Here is a 22,135-nt window from a genome sequence, read left to right as displayed (position 1 = left end):
ATTTTTATTATATTTATGTTAGCAAAATAAAGTAATTCCTTAATTAAAATTAAATGAAACAATCGTTATTTTAAAGGTATTTTCTATAATTGGAAAGAAAATGAATGTTACATTAAGGATTGAAAAATGGTAAATAATTTTTACATTTTTGTTTTTCAGATTTTTTTATACTATAATATCTAGAAAAATCACAGAAAAAATAGTAATTTATTATATAAATTACAATTTTCACGACAACAAATTCAGGACTTTCCATTGCGATTAACGGCATTCTACATATTTTGTTTCAGGATCAACTCAAATCCAAAGCAAAAACTCAAAGCTGGTTTTATTTTCTTAATAAAATGAAAATTTGGTGAATGAAATGTTCGTAAAATGTGTACAATATCTACTGTCTACTATCGCCATCCATCATGATTTGATGTAAATTTCTCTCTTGTCCAACCAACAATCCAAAAATTCAAAAATATTCAGTTTTATGCTGCATAAAACAAAAGCAAAAATTCTCTTAAGCTGGAATCAGGTGTTTTTGTAGCATTTACAGCAAGAACAAGATCGATTGTACAATGGATAAATGCCCAGGATCGGAGAATTTCTAATAAAATCTGTAAGAATGTCTTCTCGACTATAAAGCTGCCACCTTATCAAACAACTGTTGTATCAGTGATTACTCCTGAGACTCTAAGTCTTGATTTTCTTGTCTGCTGTGTTTCCAGGTAAAGGCGACGTGTTCGGAGACGTCTTCTGGAAGGAAACCACTCTGGCTCATGCCTGCGCTAACGTCCGGGCGCTTACCTACTGCGACCTCCACGTAATCAAGAGGGAAGCTCTGCTCAAAGTCCTGGAGTTCTACACGGCGTTCGCCAACTCCTTCTCACGAAACCTCATCCTCACCTGCAACCTGCGGAAACGGGTAAGAAAGCCAAGAAATCCAGCATTTGGACGCATAGCCGCTTTGTTGTGACGTCATCATGATGAGTGGCATGATCTTTAGTGGTAGGGTTTGGAGGATTTTTACTGGTTGTTATGTTGTCAGTTTGATCAGTCACAGAGAGCTTAAAAAGTTTAACAAAAAATGGAAAGGAATAGATATTTTGCAGGTTTGGTAGGTGTCTGAGTAAAAGATGAATCCTTGTTTAACCTTTAAGTTTAGAGGGCTATCAAGAAGAACTAATGCAAGTACTCAAAAGTTATTGTATACATGATGAAGCTGTACAAAATACAATCAATTCATAGGAAAAAAGTGGAAAACTTCACGACATTTAGTAGTTCTGGAGACTGTTTCTCTTCTATGGTGCAAAATGAAATCCTGACTTCAGTCGTAACACTTTGAGGGTAAAATATTGTTGTGATCTAAAGCAAAGTGAAACTGATCCTTCAGTTAAGATGTGAGCCAATGAGGAATATTTTCAATGATTACCTTTATCAAGCTGAAATTCATTGTCATATTTATGCTACAGATGTTTACCAAAGAAAAAAAGGAGACAGAGGCATGACTTGGTTGCTGAAGCTAACATTTGCTAACTAGCTAGCAAGCAAACTGGTTCAGTTACCTGACTCATTATATTGTCACAGATGTTTACCGATGGGGGAAAAAAAATAGATAGAAGCCTGATTTTGTTACCAGGGCTAACATTTTCTAACTAGCTAGTTAGCAAGCTAGTTCAGTTACCTAACTTATTTTGTTATCACAGATGTTTACAGAAGAGAAAAACTAGATAAAGGCCGGATTTTGTTGCTAGGACTAGCATTTACTAAGTAGCTAGCTAGCAAGCTAGTTCAGTTACTTAATTTATTATGTTATCACAGATGTTTACCAAAGGAAAAAAAACAGATAGAGGCCTGACTTGGTTGCTGAAGCTAGCATTTGCTAACCAGCTAGCTAGCAAGTAATTCCGTTGCCTAATTCATTCTTATCACAGATATTTCCTGAAGAAAAAAAAGTAGGTAGAGGCCCTGTTTTGTTACCAGGGATAACATTTGCTAAGTAGCTGGCTAGCAAGCTAATTTTGTTACTTAACTATTATAATATCAAAGATGTTTACCGAATACTGAACAATGCTGGACCTGTACAGTTTATTTAAGATAAAACTGCATTTTATTGCTGCTTTATTTCTGAGAAGTCCTGTTTTACTTGATTTTTTTAGAATTCTGTAAACTTGAGCCAGAGTTGCTGGTTTTGCTGTGGAGAAGTGAATGGTTTGAGCTGTTGTGCTGCTTTGACGCCACATTTAAAAACAAATCGTGACTCCGTGGCTGCTGAAATCATTCAGAATCGATCCATGTCTGAATAAATGCAGTCAGACTTCAGCAGGTTCACTTGTGGAGTCAGAATTTAAACCTTGAATAGAGTGTTGCTTTTTGAAATGCAGCTCTGGAGCCTGAATCCACTTCAGGCTTGTACTGTCTGACTTTTTATTGAGGGAATCTGACATGTTCTGACGTAGCTGCTGATGCTTTGTAAGAATGATTCAGACAGAACAGTTTCATATGGATTGCAAGAAGCCTGTTGTTTAACTTTGTAAAGATTTCCTACCGTTTCTGCACCTGTTTGAACCATCAGGGCTCGATTCGGACCATTTGACCTGCCACCTCCTTCGTATTTTCCACCTTTTCTTCACACTTCCCGCTCTTCCTTCATAACGAGCCTGTTGTTGTTGTTTACTCGAGTTGTTTTTCATTCTTCATATTCTCTGGGCTCGACAGGTCGCCTCCAACATGATAAATTATACATCGGATGCTGGTAGCCTCATTACGTCCGTTGCCCTTTTGCCCGTTCTTACTGATGTCCTAGCAGGCAGCCTTCTCGCAGCAGCAGTTTTCAGTCACTGCAGTTTGTTTGTGTGCGTCTTTTCACTGCATAATTTATGGATTATTATTTATTGATAGGTCTTTCTTATCTATTAAGCCTGCATCCAGGCCCGTGTGTGACCAGATGCATACTTTTTTCTTTGCACATAGTCAAAGAAACTGCTGTTTTTCCACCTTAACGAACAGTTTGGGTCTATATGAGCTTCTAAATGTACCTGTGGTGGATAATTACACCTCGGATGTTTGCGTCGTCTCTTGAACTGCTTCAGATGGTGCAGAGATTCTTTGATCGTGGCTCCAGCTCTTAAGTAATAACAGATATTTATGGAAATGGCATAAAAATGCGTATTGATCACTGTCATCTAAAGGAAATGATCTTAATGCAGGCTGCAGTTCTGTGAAACAGGGTGATGGCTGGTTATTGATCCACTCTTGTACTTACGGGACAAAACTTTTAAAGTTCCTGTTTTATCTGAGCAAAGTATTTATTGAATTTAACAAAACCATCCCTGGGTGAAAGTCTTGTTGCCGATTTATTCCTCAAAACTCCTAACAAAGGTTTTGTTTCCTACTGCATCATATTTTCACCTTTCAGGGAGGAAATGTGTTTTTTAAGCCTGTCTGTGATGTAATTTAGTTGTTTAGGAGCAAAATTGGTAGGTTTTTAATGAAAATGTCTCAAGAATCGTTGGATGTAGTGCTGTGATAACAAATATTCTTAGGCATGTTGTGTTGCTGGAGGTCATTAATCATCACAGAAGTCTTTGTCATGGTGCCCATTGCTAGCTAAACCTTTACAATGCTTTCTTCATGTCCACATTAACTACCTATAGTCAAAGTGATCACCTTTTCTGGTCTCAAAAGTATTAAACAGTAAGAGATTATACCTGATTTCTTCTTGCCAGAGGTCATTAATGGTCACAGAAGTCTTTGTCATGGTGCTCATTGCTAGCTAAACCTCCCACAATGATCTGTGTTTGCTACAATGAACTACCCACAGTTGGAGTGAATGTGTCTCTTGGTTACTTGGTCACAGACGTCTTTGTCATGGTGCTCATTGCTCTCTTCTTGCCCACATTAACCACCTATGGTCAGAGTGATCACCTTTTCTAGTCTCTTCAGTATTAAACAATGAGATGGGGTACTACAGCTAAATGGCTAAGTGACAGAGGAGTCTACGTGTCTAGGTGGCCAATACTAACCAAAGCATTTTGTTACACTTTACAGACATTTGTCATGTGTTTTTGGGTAACTTCTTTAATTCCCTTGTAATTTCATTAAAAAAAATATCTACCTACAGAAAACTGAGAAAACACTGTAAGAGAAAATAAAGTTTATGGGTTGAATTTTGCGCTTGTCTCTAGTCAAAATTCACATTTTTGCACAATTATGGCCTGTTGATCTACTGCAGTGTAAATAAGCTAATTGGCGGCTTGAAATGCCTCTCTATTATCAATACAATATGAATATATTTCCAAACCGCTCTAGGAAATGGGAAAATAAAACATGACCTTCTCTAAAGCAGCCACCAAAAATACACATTTTTTTTAAAATAACCTGGAAACACTGGCTTTGTTTCCAGAGAAGGTCGAGGCTGGAGCAGTTTTTTTTCTTTGGTTTTCATGACTGGAGATGTTACCTGCTGGCTTTGGGTTCAGCTAAAGGTCTTATTTTGTTTCCCAAAGAAAACATGCCAATTAGAAAGGACAGGGTGCTGATTCTCATCGCCTCCCTGCTGTGTGATTTAGGCCGATGACGCAGCAGAAACCTTCAGATGAATGTGCTAAGTGAAGCTTTGAAATGAGCTGAAAAGTAAAGCTTCCATTACAGGCAGATAATGGCTCTTGTTTTGAACACAATCTATCTTCGACTCGAACAAACGTCGGACTAATCTCTCATCTCTGCTGTCTCTTAACTGGGCGAATTGTTAAGATGGACGCTGGTTTTTTTTGTTTTTGCGCGGAGCAGCAGGAATCTGACCCGGCGACGGCGTGGGCATCTCCTCGGTTAGCTCCTCTGGCGTGGCAGCTGCTCAACCGCCGTGATGAAGACGAACAACTTGAGGAAGCAGCTCCGACAAGCCAGTGGGACTCGGAGGACGCAGAATGTGTGTCGGCTTTAACTCGTCCTGTCACTCATGTAATAACGGCTGCTACCAATCTGCAACCCCAAGCACTTTTCTTTCTCTCCCCGTCCTGCGCTCACTTTCATATTCTCCTCATTTTGTTCCATTTTTTCTGCTCCATGGCGGCGTTCGCTCACGTCTGAGCTCTGAGTATTCGCTTTTCAAACCGAGTGTGCTCATTAGACTTCAATTTCAGACGGATTGTTATGGCTCAGTTAGATAGATTGGTATGGCTTAATGGATTCCTTCAGAAGTGTTTTTTACCACAAACGAATTCACAAAGGTCCTACAGTACATTGTACCCACATGAAGATTAGAAAACTCAGATTAATGTTGATGTAAAACCAGAACATGATCGAGTTCTACCTAAAAAGTTTAGCAAAATGCTTTTATGGTACATGTCCATTATAGGTTATAATTTGATTCCACCACCATGCTTCACATCATGATGCCGCCACCACCATGCTTCGTCATGATGCTGCCACCACCATGCTTCGTCATGATGCTGCCACCACCATGCTTCGTCATGATGCTGCCACCACCATGCTTCGTCATGATGCTGCCACCACCATGCTTCACATCATGATGCCACCACCATGCTTCACATCATGATGCTGCCACCATGCTTAGTCATGATGCTGCCACCACCATGCTTAGTCATGATGCTGCCACCACCATGCTTAGTCATGATGCTGCCACCACCATGCTTAGTCATGATGCTGCCACCACCATTCTTTGTCATGATGCTCTGCCACCACCATGCTTAGTCATGATACTGCCACCACCATGCTTCACATCATGATGCCACCACCATGCTTAGTCATGATGCTGCCACCACCATGCTTAGTCATGATGCTGCCACTACCATGCTTAGTCATGATGCTGCCACCACCATGCTTCATCATGAGGCTGCCACCATTCCTTGTCATGATGCTGCCTCCACCATGCTTCACACATGATGCTGCCACCACCGTGCTTCACATCATGATGCTGCCACCACCGTGCTTCACATCATGATGCTGCCACCACCGTGCTTCACATCATGATGCTGCCACCACCATGCTTCACATCATGATGCCGCCACCACCATGCTTTGACATGATGCTGCCACCACCATGCTTTGACATGATGCTGCCACCACCATGCTTCGTCATGATGCTGCTACCACCATGCTTCGTCATGATGCTGCTACCACCATGCTTCACATCATGATGCTGCCTCCACCGTGCTTCACACATGATGCTGCCACCACCGTGCTTCACATCATGATGCTGCCACCACCGTGCTTCACATCATGATGCTGCCACCACCGTGCTTCACATCATGATGCTGCCACCACCGTGCTTCACACATGATGCCGCCACCACCATGCTTTGACATGATGCTGCCACCACCATGCTTTGACATGATGCTGCCACCACCATGCTTCGTCATGATGCTGCTACCACCATGCTTCACATCATGATGCTGCCACCACCATGCTTCACACATGATGCCGCTACCACCATTCTTCGTCATGATGCTGCCTCCACCATGCTTTGACATGATGCTGCCACCACCATGCTTCGTCATGATGCTGCCTCCACCATGCTTCACACGTGATGCCGCCACCACCATTCTTCGTCATGATGCTGCCTCCACCATGCTTCACACATGATGCTGCCACCACCGTGCTTCGACATGCTGCCACCACCATGCTTCGTCATGATGCTGCCACCACCATGCTTCGTCATGATGCTGCCACCACCATGCTTCATCATGATGCTGCTACCATCGTGCTTCACATTTTGGAAGTGGATATGCATGACATTCAACATCATCTGTAGTAGAAGCCGTGTTTCTTTATCATAAATCTGTGCATTGTTCTGTCTTTTTTGACCATTTAATCAACAAAATATCTGCTATGCTGCAGTCACTAGGGGATAGAAAAACCCTGAGAGCAGCTTGTTCTCCTTTATTTTAACCTGTACTTGTAAAATAATAAATTATTTAAAAGGGCAGACATTTTTCAAACTGACTCACTCGCTGCTTAAAAGTGCAAAACTGTGATCCGGTGTAATTTGTAAACGTATTGTTCTCTTTGTACCAACTCAGCTTTTCTTTGAAATAAAAAAATCAAGTGACAGATGATAAATGAAGTATTTTTCTGCTTCTATTTAACAGTAAAAGCCACCAGTTGTTTGAGTAAATCAACATAACGCAGAAGAAAACCGCACATTTATAGATATAGGTGTCTTCCTGGAGTTTTACACATGTAGCTGCTGTACGAGGGTTGATTTCCAGCTTGCGCTCATGGACGTATTTAGACTGTGGTTGTTTATGTCGGTCACTTCGGTCCCGTCTAGACATTGAGCCAGCAGCTCGATGCCACTGAGTGATTTACAGTCAAATCTGCAGTTTAACTCTCAGCGGAGGTTTTAAGATGCTAAGAGGCCGGGAAGCGAACCAGCAGAGGAGCCTTTTCTGCTGATCATAAATATGTGCTGGTATTTATAGGTGCTTGAAGTTGTTGCTCATTTAAGAGTTTTTGATGAGCGTCTCTGAGCAGCTTGAAATACGCCACGGAACGAGAAATAAAGAGCGTTTTATTTCCTAAACTGTCTGCAGTGAAGCTGAAAATATCCTGAATTACAGTGAGTCAGCAGAGTGGCAGTCACTGGGTCACTTTAAATATAAACTCATGAATACAGTTCTTTTGTGTCTCTGTCAGTTTCCTGGACATTTGGACGTCTGAAGGCGTGATCTGACAGCTAGGAATGCACATTTCTTGACTCCACACCTGCAGAATCCCAATTTAAAGACTTCTATGGAAACAGAACGACCAGGAATAGAAGGAGAGAACTCAGAAATGTCTTCTGTCTGCAGGACACACTTAAAATTACACAAATCATAAAAAGTAAGAAAGAAAAGTTGAATTTCTTTGTGTTTTGGCTCTTTTTAAGGTCTGGACTCTGACTTGGCCTCCAGAGCTTCCACCTTGTCTTCAGACCATCTCTGAGGATCTTTGTCTGTTTGCTTCAGCTCATCGTCTGGATGGAAAACTGATCTTCTCCAAGTCTCAGTTCTCTTCAGACTGCATCAGGTTGACCTCCAGGATTTCTCTAGACTTTGCTGCATTCATTTACCCTCTACCTTTACAAGCCTTCCAGGACCTGCTGCTGAGAAACATCATGATGCTGCCACCACCGTGTTTGACAATGGGGATGGTTTATATGTCATGATGTGCAGTTTTTTGTCTAGTCTGATGACCCAAAAAGCTCCATTCTGGTCTCTTCCGACCAAAGATCCTTCTTCAGGTGTCTTCAGAGTCTCCACATGTCTTCTGGTGAACTCTAGTCCAGATTTACTTTGAACTTTTTCCAACAGAGTCTTTCTCTTTGTCTCCATAAAGCTTTGACTGGTGAAGAACAGACAACAGTTGTTGGATGAACAGTCTCTAACATCTCAGCTGATGAAGCTGGAACTCCTTCAGAGGAGTCATAGGAGTCTGGGTGGCCTCCCTCTCTAGTCTCTGTCTTCTCGGTCTCTGTTTTTGAGGACGTCCTGCTCTAGTCAGATTTATTCATGTTCCATCTTCCTTCCATTTCTTAATGATGGATTTAATTGGACTCCAAGAGATCTTCAGCAACTTGGAAATGTTCTTATATCATCTCCTGTCTGATGTTTTTCAACCTTTTCTCAGTTTCTTGGAGTGTTCTTCAGTCTTTATGATGTACTTATGTTAATTTATTGGCATTACTTTGTAGAAAGCTGTTTTCACTTTGACATTAAAGAGTATTTTTTTGGTCAAAAAAATTCAATAGATTTTGATTCAATGTTGGAAAGAAATGCAGGTTGAAACTGTATCCTTAGACCCAAACCAGAATATTCTCTCAGCTCCAGGCGATAGATGATGGTGTTTCTCGTCATTGCTTCATTTTTTTTCTGCTCTCTGTGAGTTAAAGTCAGCAGAAAGCTGCAGTGAGAAGCTGCTCTATCAGGAGACATCAGGTTCTCACCTTTGGAGCCCTAACATTCGCGTCTGTACCAGGATTTAGTGAAGAAGATGCAGCTTCAGAGTCGTAGTACAGCAACCCTCCAGTCACCGGAGCTCTTATTGCGTAAGTGCTCTCTAAGTGTGGCTCTTCTTTCTGCTGCCTCTTCCCCGAGGCTGTAAAACGCCTCTTCACCTGTCTAAAAGAGATATATTACCTTTGAAGGAAAAAAAGGTGCAGATGTGCTGTTTCTGGGTTGTTGCTCTCAGGCCTTGTTATCTCCTGATCCCAACTCTGCAGCTCACCTTCTGGAAATTTCCTCTTTCGTCGCGGAGGAAAAGCCAACGACAGCCGGAGTCGCTTTAATGGCCGAGTTCAGTGAACATGCAGGCGTTTGTGGTGCAGCGATTTCACAGCACAGTGTAAAAAAATGGAAATACATGACAGACTGTAATCTGTTTGGTGTTAAAATAAACAGAAAACACAACAGACTCACGTTTTTTTATGAGAATTCTGATGTTTGGATCCTGATACAGAGAATGATTACTCTGCATCAGGAACTCTGCTGCTCTGTGGAATTTATTTCTGATTTAATGTGAACAAAATCGCTCTGATCAAAGTCACTGTACACTGTTAAAAAATATAAATGAAATAAGAAAAAAATGTGAAAGTCTGTAAGCAAAGGCACCAGAAAAGTGTGTTAAAAATGGTGGAAAAACAATTTAGAAAAACTGTGAAAATAACAAATCTGTCAAATAATGGCACTATTAGCTGATTTAAAAACAGTACAACTGTAATTTTACTGTGACACATTGTAAAAGAACAAATCACTATTTGTAAAAATACTAATTCTTTATGTGGATTTAATTTTACAGTTTGGGAATTTTTTTTCAGTCCGCGTGTAAATTAATACTCGTTTTCTGTGGTTTTAGTAGATATTTATGACTTAGTTTTTAAAAATGTTAAAGATGTTCTTAATATACGTTTTTTCTTTCAAATTATTACAAATGAATGTAAAACAGTGCCTTTCTCGTGATGATTTAAATACAGTTCATTTGCTTTTATGCTTTGATCCAAACATAAGTTTTTTGCAGTCAACATAAATTAACACTAGAGGGTATTTGTAAAATAACAGAGTAGTGAATATAAAAAAAAGTCTTCAGCAATTATTATAAATTATTTGCCATTCCAATAACAGCAGATATTTGTAAGATAGGGATTATTTATTTATTTTTTTGCTGATTTCAATGCAGTAAAAATTAGCGTCATTTTGTGGTCCAGCATAACAGAAATAATTGTGAATTTTAAAATACTTTAAAAAATGATTTATTCTGATTTACTAAATAATTAAAAATATATTTGATTGAAGAAGAACACCTAATTTACTAAACTGGTTTAGTGAGGTTTGTTGGTTGAACATAATTTCATTAGAAGTCGTCGGAGCTCAAAATCGAGGGTGGCAGCATCACGTTAAACTGACTTTATTTTGCTCTTTTTCAGTTGTGATTTTGATGGTCCCGACTGCAGTTTCTATTTAGAATTTTATTGTTTTCTGCATAAGAAGCAAGATCCAGTTGATTCTGTGCTTTAGTTTTATAAACCGATGTGTTCTGGGGCATCGGTGACGTCCAACGTTTGCTGCTTTTCATGTTTTTCTTGTCTTCAAACGCACTGAATCTCAATGGATTGAGGTTTGTTTTGTGGTTTAAAATTCATGAATTGTTCCCTTCATTCAAAGCTCTGAGTGTTTCTCTGCTTCTGGCACATCGAGTGATTCTGTGTTTTCATTGAACCATCCGACCGGTTTCATCCTTCAGGTGTCGGTTCTTGTTCTGCAGATTTAACAAACCCAAACAAACCGGCGGCTTTATTCCGTTGGATCCGTCTGCAGAGGCGTCGCTCGCTCAGAGCAGCTTGTGTCGCTGGAGGCTGCAGCTTGCCGGGCTTTTACAGCTCCACTGGATTATTCATGTGACCGACAATCACCAAACTTCTTCCTGTGCATCGGAGCACATCCACGGGGTCTCTCCTCACCTCGGTAAAACGTGGATGAAGTGACTGTCGGGCAGACAGAGTGGTGCAGTTCCATCAGTGCAGGGTTCAGGTGGTTCACATGAATGATGCTTTTCCTTTAAATCGCAACGAAGCACAAATAAAGAGTCATTTATCACCTTTAGGCTTCACGTAGAGTGTAGAGTGAGAGTTTCCGTTTGAGTTTTTGATGATGAAGATGCAATAATCGGACAGTAAATTTATAGGAGCTCTTTATTCCACTTTTATGACCAGCAGCAGAACAGAAGCTTCAGAGCACAGTTGATGATTTATTTATCGCTGAGAGGAGAATTTGTTTCTGGTAAAAAGCTCTTCATCACGCTACGATCAGAGAGTTCAGACTGATGGGGGCTTAGATGTAAATTTATGTTAGACGTGATGTTTATTTTCACAATTTCTTTTAAACGTTTTGGTTCAATTTGCACCATTTTTAACACGTTCTTTCCAAATGTTCACACAGTTTTACACATTTTCTTTACGGTTTGCGCAAAATAAATGGCACAAACCCGATATTTCAACCATCAACCATATTTTATTTCTTCATTTTTTGACAGTTTTCTCAATGTTTGTGAAAAACGTCTGACACTGAAATAGAAAATGTCCTTTAAAGATGCTTTTTTTTACCATTTATTTAATTTTGTAATGTTTAACAAAATCTCTTTTTGAATGCCAGTTTTGATTCTCTTGTGTCATTTTTGTGTCTTTTTGTGTAATTTTTGGATAATTTTAACATCCTGTTGTGTGTTTTTTGTCTCTTTGTAATTTTTTGTGGTATTTTAACATCCTTTGTCATTTTTGGGTCTTTTGTGTCATTTTTGTGTTATTTTATCTTTCTTTTGTGTCCTTTTTCTGTCATTTGGTGTCGTTTTGTGTAATTTTATCCTTTTGTGTCGTTTTTGTGTCTTCTGTGTCATTTTTATGTTATTTTATCTTTCTTTTGTGTCCTTTTTCTGTCATTTGGTGTCTTTTTGTGTAATTTTATCATCCTTTTGTATTGTTTTTGTGTCTTCTGTGTCGTTTTTGTGTTATTTTAGCATATTTGTCTGTCTTTTTGTGTCAGTTTTGTTTTATTTTTCATCCTTTTGTCATTTTTGTACATTTTGTGACATTTTTGTGTTATTCTAGCATCCTTTTGTTTAATTTTTAGCATTCTTTTGTGTTGTTTTTGTGTCATTTGTGTCATTTTTGTGTTATTTTAGCATCCTTTTTTTCATTTTTAGCATTCTTTTGTGTTTTTGTGTCATTTGTCGTTTTTGTGTCATTTGTCATTTTTGTGTTATTTTAGCATCCTTTTGTTTAATTTTTAGCATTCTTTTGTGTTGTCTTTGTGTCATTTGTGACATTTTTGTGTTATTTTAGCATTCTTTTGTTCAGTTTTTTGTCGTTTGGTGTCTTGTGTTATTTTATCATCCTTTTGTGTTGTTTTTGTGTCATTTTTGTTATTTTAGCATCCTTTTGTTTCATTTTTAGCATTCTTTTGTTTTAATTTTTAGCATTCTTTTGTGTCTTTTCTTCCCTCTGTTTGCTGCTATTAAGTCAATGAGGACAGCTATTAGACTGACATCAGTAAACTTCGCTGTCAGATAATGATTTCATGGATTAACCAACAACAAATGTCAATTTTGATCCCAGATTTTTCCTGATTTTTGCCACAGAAAACAGCAGTAGCTATACTTGACTACTGTGGAGGCTTTTTCTTGTTTTTGGCCGTTTTTATTTCTAACATCCAGCAGCGTCCTGTTAAACTGTGGCTGAACGTTGCTGTGTTTTATTAGTTTTAATCACATCTGGAGCTAAGGTAGCAGCAGAGATGAACTGAGGTCATCAGAGCTGCAGATGTTTGTTCCAAAAACAGCATCAAATGAACCAAAAATACGGAAACGAAACCGATCCGATGACTCCTTCACCAGAGCAGAGGCCATCTGGTGGCTCCAGGCTCCACCTTGTATCTTTATTTCCTCACTTTCTCCTCCTATAATTACAGCGTTTCTCTCCCCTCTGGCTTTTCTGGCAGCTTCAGAGTCAATCGGAGGCCTGAGGGTCGAGTTGTTGGATAAAGTAGGCTGGAGCCCCAAGTTTGAGCTAAAAATAGAAAAGTAGAATGGAACTGGAGGCAAACTGGCGTAGCGTGAGGAGAAGAAGAAGCTGCAGGACAAAAACACACAATCACAGGATTCTAACAAGATCAGTTTACAAACAGCCTTCCTCTTTTACTCTCACCTGCTCTAGTATTTAAATCCTGCACAGCACAGTGGGATTACTGAAGATTTTGGTCATTTTTTTGCCACTTGTCGAGTAATTTTGGATGATTTTATGTCATTTTAGTCGAACATTAATGTCTCTTGCAGCTTTATTTTAGATTAGAAATAGAATTAGATGCTTTATTTTCATTAAAATACCAGCATGACGACAATATCAAATATTCATAATATTCATTCATTTTTTTAACATTTTCATAAATTTTTTTCTTTCAAATACTGGAAAGTGTAATTTTTTTTCTCATTAAAATACTGTAGTTGCATAAATACAAATAGATTTCATTTAGCAGTCTTTTTTAACTTTTTAAAAAAATGTTATTTACTATTTATTATTTGGACATTTTTTAAAATATATATAGTCTTTTCTGTGATTTTGGTAGATATTTGTTCTTTGACCAATAATCTGTAAAACTTTATTTCTTAATATACTTATTTTTTTACTTTTTAGTGTTAAAATATCAAAATAGTCATTTTTTTGTAGTTTAACGGAACAGGAACAATCTGTATCAAGGCATAATTATTATTCCTTCATCCTTGTTTATTTTCATCTAGATGAACAAAATGTATTCAATAAAATAAGTTTAATTTGGGGAGATTATTAAATGGGACTAAAAGCTAGAATTGAGTGATTCTTATTAAATTTTACAAGTTTATGCTGATTTATGATTAATTTTCCAGACAGAACGAAACCTCACACACAATTAGTTCAAGAACCGTCTGAAAGTTAAAAATCTGACAAATTTTTCAGTTTTTATAGTTTGTCTTTTTCAAAAACATAACCACCTGCATGCTTGTCATAAACAGGAATAACAGTATAGAATTAATACAATAAATCATTTTAAATTATTGCTTATATCTCAAAGATCTTACTGTTTTCTTTACTTGTTATTGTGTGGGTTTTTTTAAAGTATTTTACATCATTTTAGCTGCAGTTTCCATCTTTAAAGATCACAAAAATGATGATTTGTTGATAAATTCCTGACATGTTGAAGATAAATTACGGTCTCTGAATGGATCTGAGCTTCCATGCGTCTCTTCTGCGGCTCTATTTGAGTGTTTCTGTGCGTTAGTTCGGTGTGTTTGTCGGACTGTGCAGGTCTGCCGGCTGCAGGAGCTTCAGAGACGAGGTGCAGCAGGAAACAAGTCATCCGTGCAAACAGTCGTTTTCCTCCGTCTCTGGTCAATAATGAATCGCTGAAGTTAGCGGCAGCGACGAACCCATTCCCTCCTCCGTGTTCGTCTCCAAGATGCATTAAAGGAAGACGAGGGAGGAATTTCTCTGAGGACTCGTTGCCAGAAATGAGAGAAACCAACATGCTCTTAAATGGACTCTATAGAAGCAGTGAAGGAAATGTGGACGTTGTGTTCCAGATGGAAAATAATGAGTCGACTCAGAGATTAGTGGATCAGTTGCATCTCAGATTTGATAGTTGTGTTGGTTCTGTGCTGTTTTTGCAGCTCAGTTTGAGGCCTGGTGAAGCCCGTTTGGTGTTTTATAGGAGCAATAAATCAGTGTCAGGGTGTGTAATCAACCATAAACAGCAGCTTATTGGCTCCTGATGTCCAGTTTAGAGCAGCAAACCAGCAGCAGGAGATTTAGAACATGTTAAAAACCCCCACTGAAAAGTAAATAGGTGTGTTTTTTTCTAGGTTTGGTGCATAAATGAGCCGGTTTAGAGAAACTTCATTAAGGGTTAGCATCAACAGGAAACCAAAAGCAATCGATCATGTTAATGTCCAGTGTTTTGTTGGTGTTTTATGAGAATAAAACGCTTATTATGCTGTTAGTTGTTATCAAAACTCTACTTTTGATGATGGCAAAATGTGCTGCCGATTGTACATTTTGTTGTCTGTTCCGGTGCATTTTATTTTATGTTGCTTGTTTAGGCTTGAACTATACATTGAGCAAAGATTTGTGCAGTTGATGCGTAGTTTTTTGTTAATTTCTTAACTAGTCGATGCACATTCACAATATTAATTTAAATATTTTAAACATAGAATTTCTTAGGGGCTTTAAACAGGCTGATACTGCTAAAACATATTCCAAATAGGCTAATAGTTAGCCTTTTGAATATAAACATTATAAATCAAGGCTAAATGAGAACTGAACTGCTTACTCACTGCTTAATTCTTAAGTCTTTTTTAATGAAACCAGATTGACCTGTAAACTCTGAATGCTGTCAGTAAATTGATTAATTGCTTGTGATTATTTGTCTGATTGGAAATATATTAACTGATAAGATTTAAAAAGAATTAGGTGGTGCATGACATCAGAAAATGTTGTAGATCAGCTGTAGTACCTGGTTGATAAACATGAGACAGAGTTGTGTTGTCATGAGCGGAGATGGTAATTATCAGCCCGTTATTGATTAAATGCTAGTGCTAATTTAACAGATTAGAAATCTATTAACCCCTTAAGCTTCAGTGTACCGCCGGCGGTACACCTACTAATTTGCATAGGAATTTCAAGAATGTCCGATGGCTGCAAACACGATTATACAAACACTATACGCCGATGGAAAGCTTAGATTCTCATGAATCCGCCGGTATAAACCACTTTCAGATGTGATTACTACAGCGGGTGAGAAAAACACATTTGTCCGACAAAAACGAATATTCATCCATCCGTTCTCTGTACACGGCTTCAACGCACACAGCGCGACTCACATTTCCGGGTTCATTATTACACACAGAAAAAAAGATTCCACAAAAAACGGCCATAATCCAACCTTTTACATCCAGATGACACAAGCCAGTAAACTATTTTGTCCAAAACATGTCCTGAAGTCGGTATAAAATCCCCGAATCGGTCGTTTTCAAGGAAATGCACCTCGCGATCCAATATTCCCCGTATTTTTCGTAATTTTTTTTATTTAAAAATAGAATATTAGCGAATTTTTTTTGTACTGAAAACGGCTGGAATTGACTGAAGCTTAAAGGGTTAAGTAATAAGAGAAAAGAAGAAGGCCATGCATGTCAGAAAATGTGTTGAAGATCAGCTGTAGTACCTGGTTGTTCCACCAGGTGGAGCCTTTTACTATTTCATAAAGTAGTGACCAGAGGACGAATCTGACTACAGGAAGTCCATCTTGGCAAGCAGAGAGCATTGTGCGGGTTTAGCTAGCAATGGGCACTATGACAAAGACTTCTGTGATGATTAATGACGTCCAACATCCTTTAGGCGAGCTGAAGTTTGGTATAAATGTTGCACAATATATATATTTTTTGGACGGATACTTTCAACTGTTCTTGTCATTGTACCTGTTTAATCCTACATATCTCATCATGTTCAGCCTCACATGCAGCAAACACGGCTAACATGCTGCTAGCATGTCGTCATGTATGTGTTTAGATCATTTAAAATCCCAGTGAGCCTGTTTTTCTGTCGCCTTAGTGTTTTTTTTCCCTCTCAGCCGACAGGTGAAGTCAGGTGAGTTTACCTGAGGGAGTTCACCAGGCAGAGAACCATGAAAACAAGCTGCATGTACATACAGTAAATACACACTACAGTGTACAGTACATGTGTATACAGGGAAAAAATGAAGATTTTCCAACAATTTATGGCTATTTTACAGATTTTACCATTAAGTAAAATTACGGGACAAAAACATTTAAATGTTGAGTGTAAAAGAACAAAAAAAAACAAACAGGCTCAAACTGTAAATGTTTATGTAAAAAAGATTTTTTTTTAGTGCTCTTACAGCATTTAGCACCAAAAATTGTTTCATTTTGTGAAGCATGGTGGTGGCGGCATCATGACGTGAAGCACGGTGGTGGCGGCATCATGACGTGAAGCACGGTGGTGGCAGCATCCTGATGTGAAGCACGGTGGTGGCAGCATCATGATGTGAAGCATGGTGGTGGGGGCATCATGACGTGATGCACGGTGGTGGCGGCATCATGACGTGAAGCACGGTGGTGGGGGCATCATGACGTGATGCACGGTGGTGGCGGCATCATGACGTGAAGCACGGTGGTGGCGGCATCATGACGTGAAGCACGGTGGTGGGGGCATCATGACGTGATGCACGGTGGTGGCGGCATCATGACGTGAAGCACGGTGGTGGCGGCATCATGACGTGAAGCACGGTGGTGGCGGCATCATGACGTGAAGCACGGTGGTGGCGGCATCATGACGTGAAGCACGGTGGTGGCGGCATCATGACGTGAAGCACGGTGGTGGCGGCATCATGACGTGAAGCACGGTGGTGGCGGCATCATGACGTGAAGCATGGTGGTGGCGGCATCATGATGTGAAGCATGGTGGTGGCAGCATCATGTTATTGACGGATTTACACTATTTTTTGTTATTAATATTTCTGTTATCATGATATTACAGTATGAGTGTTTGAAGTCATGAGCTAGCGCTGAGCTAATGGCAGCGGCAGTAAAAGATAATTTATTCTGTAGTTTTCCTGAAAGAGTGAAGCCACGATTAAAGCCTCCACTTATGGAAACCGTTAAATGTTTGGTTGTAAAGATGTCACACAGACACTGTTTGTTTATCATTTGTGGAACTTTTTGTTTAACTTAAATGACTTCTAAAGTTGAATTATGTTTAAGTTTCTACCTGCCGTTCATTAGAGACCTGCAGTCTGTTGAAATAAGCTGATCTGAGTCTTTTTCCAGCCTGAACTCAGTAAATTTTATCTCCAGCGTGCAGTCTTGTTTTCTGCCCAGCAGTCTCCCTCTCTGCTGCTATTTTTAGCAGCTCTATAATACAAGCTGCTTCGACGGCTGCCAGAACTGAGCTGCAGCGACCGTTGCTTCCCTGTCGCTCGCTCTTATTGTTATTTCATTTTCTTATTGATGCAGTATCGCCATCGATAGTCAGATCCTGCACACGCCAGCCCGCGGTCCACTTTAGATCCTTTTATTCGCTGCAGCTATTGTTGTACGAGCCAATCGAGCATCCATCCATCACTGCTGCTGGTGTGTTTGTGTGGAACAAGAACCGCAACTCAACAAAAAGAATTTAATCAAGCGCAGGATTGAGTTCGCCCACACACATCGTATACATGCTCGCACAAATTTCCAGGATTAAACTTCCCACACCAACGTCACCTTTGAGTTATTACTCCGCTTCCACCCGCTACTGTGAAGCCAGCAATGACCTAAAAAAATATTCAACCTCTGGAAGTTTGCTCCTTTTGTTGCCTTTCAACACTGAATCAAGAGTCTTTCATGTCAAAGTTAAAACAGATTCCTACAAAGTAATGTCAGTCAGTCCTCCTGGATAGAACTAAACCATGAAGACTAAAGAACACTCCAAGAAACTCTGAGAAAAGGTTGAAGAACATCAGTCAGGACGATACAAGAACATTTACAAGTTCCTGAAGATCTTTTGGAGTCCAGTTATATCCATCCATAAGAAATGGAAGGAAGATGGAACATGAATAAATCCGACTTGAGCAGGACATCCTCAAAAACCGAGACCAAGAGGAAAGAGACTCGTGAGGGAGGCCACCTAGAGCTCCTAGCTTCATCAGCTGAGATGTTAGAGACTGTTCATCCAACAGCTGTTGCCTGCTCTTCACCAGTCAAAGCTTTATGGAGACAAAGAGAAAGACTCTGTTGGAAAAAGCTCACATTAAATCTGGACTAGAGTTCACCAGAAGACATGTGGAGACTCTGAAGACACCTGAAGAAGATTCTTTGGTCTGAGGAGACCAGGATGGAGCTTTCTGGGCGATCAGACTAGACAAAACACTGCACATCATTACACTCATGCCCTCCCCACTGTGAAGCACAGTGGTGGCAGCATCATGATGTGAAGCATGGTGGTGGCAGCATCATGATGTGAAGCACGGTGGAGGCGGCATCATGATGTGAAGCATGGTGGTGGCAGCATCATGATGTGAAGCATGGTGGTGGCGGCATCATGATGTGAAGCACGGTGGAGGCGGCATCATGATTTGAAGCATGGTGGTGGCAGCATCATGATGTGAAGCACGGTGGAGGCGGCATCATGATTTGAAGCATGGTGGTGGCAGCATCATGATGTGAAGCATGGTGGAGGCGGCATCATGATGTGAAGCATGGTGGTGGCAGCATCATGATGTGAAGCACGGTGGAGGCGGCATCATGATTTGAAGCATGGTGGTGGCAGCATCATGATGTGAAGCATGGTGGAGGCGGCATCATGATGTGAAGCATGGTGGTGGTAGCATCATGATGTGAAGCACGGTGGTGGCAGCATCATGATGTGAAGCACGGTGGTGGCAGCATCATGATGTGAAGCATGGTGGTGGCAGCATCATGATGTGAAGCATGGTGGAGGCGGCATCATGATGTGAAGCATGGTGGTGGCGGCATCATGATGTGAAGCACGGTGGAGGCGGCATCATGATTTGAAGCATGGTGGTGGCGGCATCATGATGTGAAGCACGGTGGAGGCGGCATCATGATGTGAAGCATGGTGGTGGCAGCATCATGATGTGAAGCACGGTGGAGGCGGCATCATGATTTGAAGCATGGTGGTGGCGGCATCATGATGTGAAGCATGGTGGAGGCAGCATCATGATGTGAAGCACGGTGGTGGCAGTATCATGATGTTCCTCAGCAGCAGGTCCTGGAAAGCTTGTAAAGGTAGAGGGTAAATGAACGCAGCAAAGTCTAGAGAAATCCTGGAGGACAACCTGATGCAGTCTGGAGAGAACTGAGACTTGGAGAAGACCAGTTTTCCACTTAATGAACGTTCTGTTCCTTCCATGAGCCCTGGGGAACCTCAGTACATTTTCTTCAGTCGCTTTACCTTTGTAAAGTTCTTCTTACTGTCTCACATGGAAGCCATGTGATGAGTTCCACAAATACTACAGCATCACGTTGCTTGTTTGTGTCAGCCGGCACTTGAAACGTCTTTTTATTTATTCTTATTGTAGGAACTCTAACTTGTCCAGTGACCCTCTGGCCTCTACCTGCCTACCTGCTGCAGCCTCTTCACTCCTGTGTTGTTCTGCCAACTGTAGCCTGTTTATTGATTTCTGAATTACATAAACCGCCTATAACTCAGCCGTGTGGATCCTGTTAAACCAGCACTTTCTGCTGCTGCAAACCTCTTTGCATTTTATTATCGTATATAGCTACAGCTAATGTGGGATAAAAGCAAAAAAATAAATACAGAACTGCCTGTGCTGCATTTAGATCATGTTTTATTACTTCAGTACTTTGCATAATTTACGCTGTCTGACAGAGTGCTCGCTGGCAGCTGCAGATGGAGAGTCTGGATGTGTTTCACTGTGCTGAGCTGGCGTTGGCTCCGTGCAGACGACCTGCTGGTAATTACATAAATTCTTTTTCTTTTCATATTCGAACCTGCAGTGAGCTGATTTAACACAACGTTTGACTACCGTCTTCATCTTAGAGTCAGTCAGTAGGAAGATAAACACTTACACTTTGATTCATGACAGCCAGATGCAACCGGCCGACACCGAGCAGCTCTTACTGTTAGGTTTCTGTTCTCAAAGCTGCCAAAGCTGATTGTTTGGCCACTTGGGAGCAACAGAATCACACATTAACATATCCTGACTAATATGCTGCTGTGCTAGCAAAGCATGGTGGCGGCAGTATCATTGGTTGATAAGTGGACCTTCCACTATTTGCATATCGCCGTCTAAAGTCTGCTTTGCTAAGGAGGTGAAAGTAGGAAATATACTTCCTGTTTTGTTGAATTACAGATATCACAGAAAAACATGATTCATTTACATTTAATTTTTAACTGTAAACAAAAGGCCCAAACTGTACAAAGCATCAACATTAAAAAAATGAACCGATAGTGATTTGTTGTTTCACAATGCGTTACCTAAAATGACCTAGTTTTACTGTATTCAAACCAGCTAAAAATGTAAATAAAATCCAAATATGTATCATTATTGTCACAGTTATTTGCATTTTTTAATGGCTTTTTTGTTTGGGATTTTTTTTGACAGTTTTGTGGAGGTGTTTCTGCAACAATTTCACCTCTGCATGCATTTATTTGTTGGAATTTTGATCAAATCACATTGTTTTCATGAACAAGAGTCATGGAATTGATCATTTTTTGGATATTTTTGACCACTTTCTGGACTCTAACACACAACATCAACCTATCCTTAAAATGATAGACTGATGTGCCTGTAAAGCACGGTGGCGGCATCATCATTGGTTAAGTGGGCCTTCCACGATTTACATGTCATTTTCTTTGAAATCCACTTTCCTCAGGGGATGAAAGTAGGAAATATTAATACTTCCTGCTGTGTTAAATGACAGATGATATTAAGTTATTTGTTTTCATGAGTAACTGTCATGGAATTGTACATTTTTATTTTTTTCTGATCACATTTTTGGACTTTTTATCCACGTTAAAGCTGTTGTTTTGACCTGCAGATGAAACGGCAGCTTCAGCTCATTGATCAGAGCTAAAATCATCGTTTTTCTTCTTAATCTTCATGTTTTCCAACCAGCAGCGTCTCAGAATAAACTGTAAATCAGGATTTGTTTTTTCTGCTCTGCTGCTCGGTTTGTTTCTGCCGCTCTGTAACGGACGTCTTCATCACGTTCACGGTCTGAAGCCTCGCTGATGAACAGCGGCTCTGCATGAACACAACCCGGCCGGAGGTAATCAGGACCCACAATGCTTTGCAGCAGATTCCTCCAGGGCCACATCTGATATTGAGTTTGGAAGATAAAGAGGCAGAAATCATCTCCTTCCTCCTCCTCTGCTCACTGATTCCTCTTTCACACTCTTTACTTCAGTTTTCTTTTTTCTTCTGGAGCATTTTTACTGTAAATTTAAAGATCTCAGGAGGAGAAAAGTCCCACTGAACCTCAGATTAAGCTCAAGTTTCAGGTAGATTTCCTTTTTTTGTCACTATTAGAATTAGAAGAGGAACAATTTGAGTTGTGTGAAAATGATTTGGCAGTGTTGGTTCTTTTTC

General features: G+C 40.0%; 1 protein-coding gene across 2 annotated transcripts in view; it reads left to right on the top strand.

The window, feature by feature from the left end:
• The window catches only part of kcnh5b (potassium voltage-gated channel, subfamily H (eag-related), member 5b), a 129,961-nt gene that overhangs the window by 96,015 nt on the left and 11,811 nt on the right, over positions 1-22,135 (top strand). The window contains exons 12-13 of one of the 2 annotated variants that reach the window (XM_051958119.1): positions 717-913; positions 7,879-9,382. In XM_051958119.1, coding sequence (XP_051814079.1) covers positions 717-913; positions 7,879-8,157 — 476 coding nt within the window. In that variant the 3' untranslated portion in view covers positions 8,158-9,382. Of the gene's footprint in view, positions 1-716; positions 914-7,878; positions 9,383-22,135 lie in introns of those variants that run through there. The other variant, XM_022191873.2, reaches the window with a different exon arrangement.

The sequence above is a fragment of the Acanthochromis polyacanthus genome, chromosome 1 (assembly GCF_021347895.1).
Source record: "Acanthochromis polyacanthus isolate Apoly-LR-REF ecotype Palm Island chromosome 1, KAUST_Apoly_ChrSc, whole genome shotgun sequence".
Lineage (NCBI taxonomy): Eukaryota > Metazoa > Chordata > Actinopteri > Pomacentridae > Acanthochromis > Acanthochromis polyacanthus.
The sequence above is the reverse complement of the archived record's forward strand: the minus strand, read 5'-3'. Positions and strand labels throughout refer to the sequence as shown.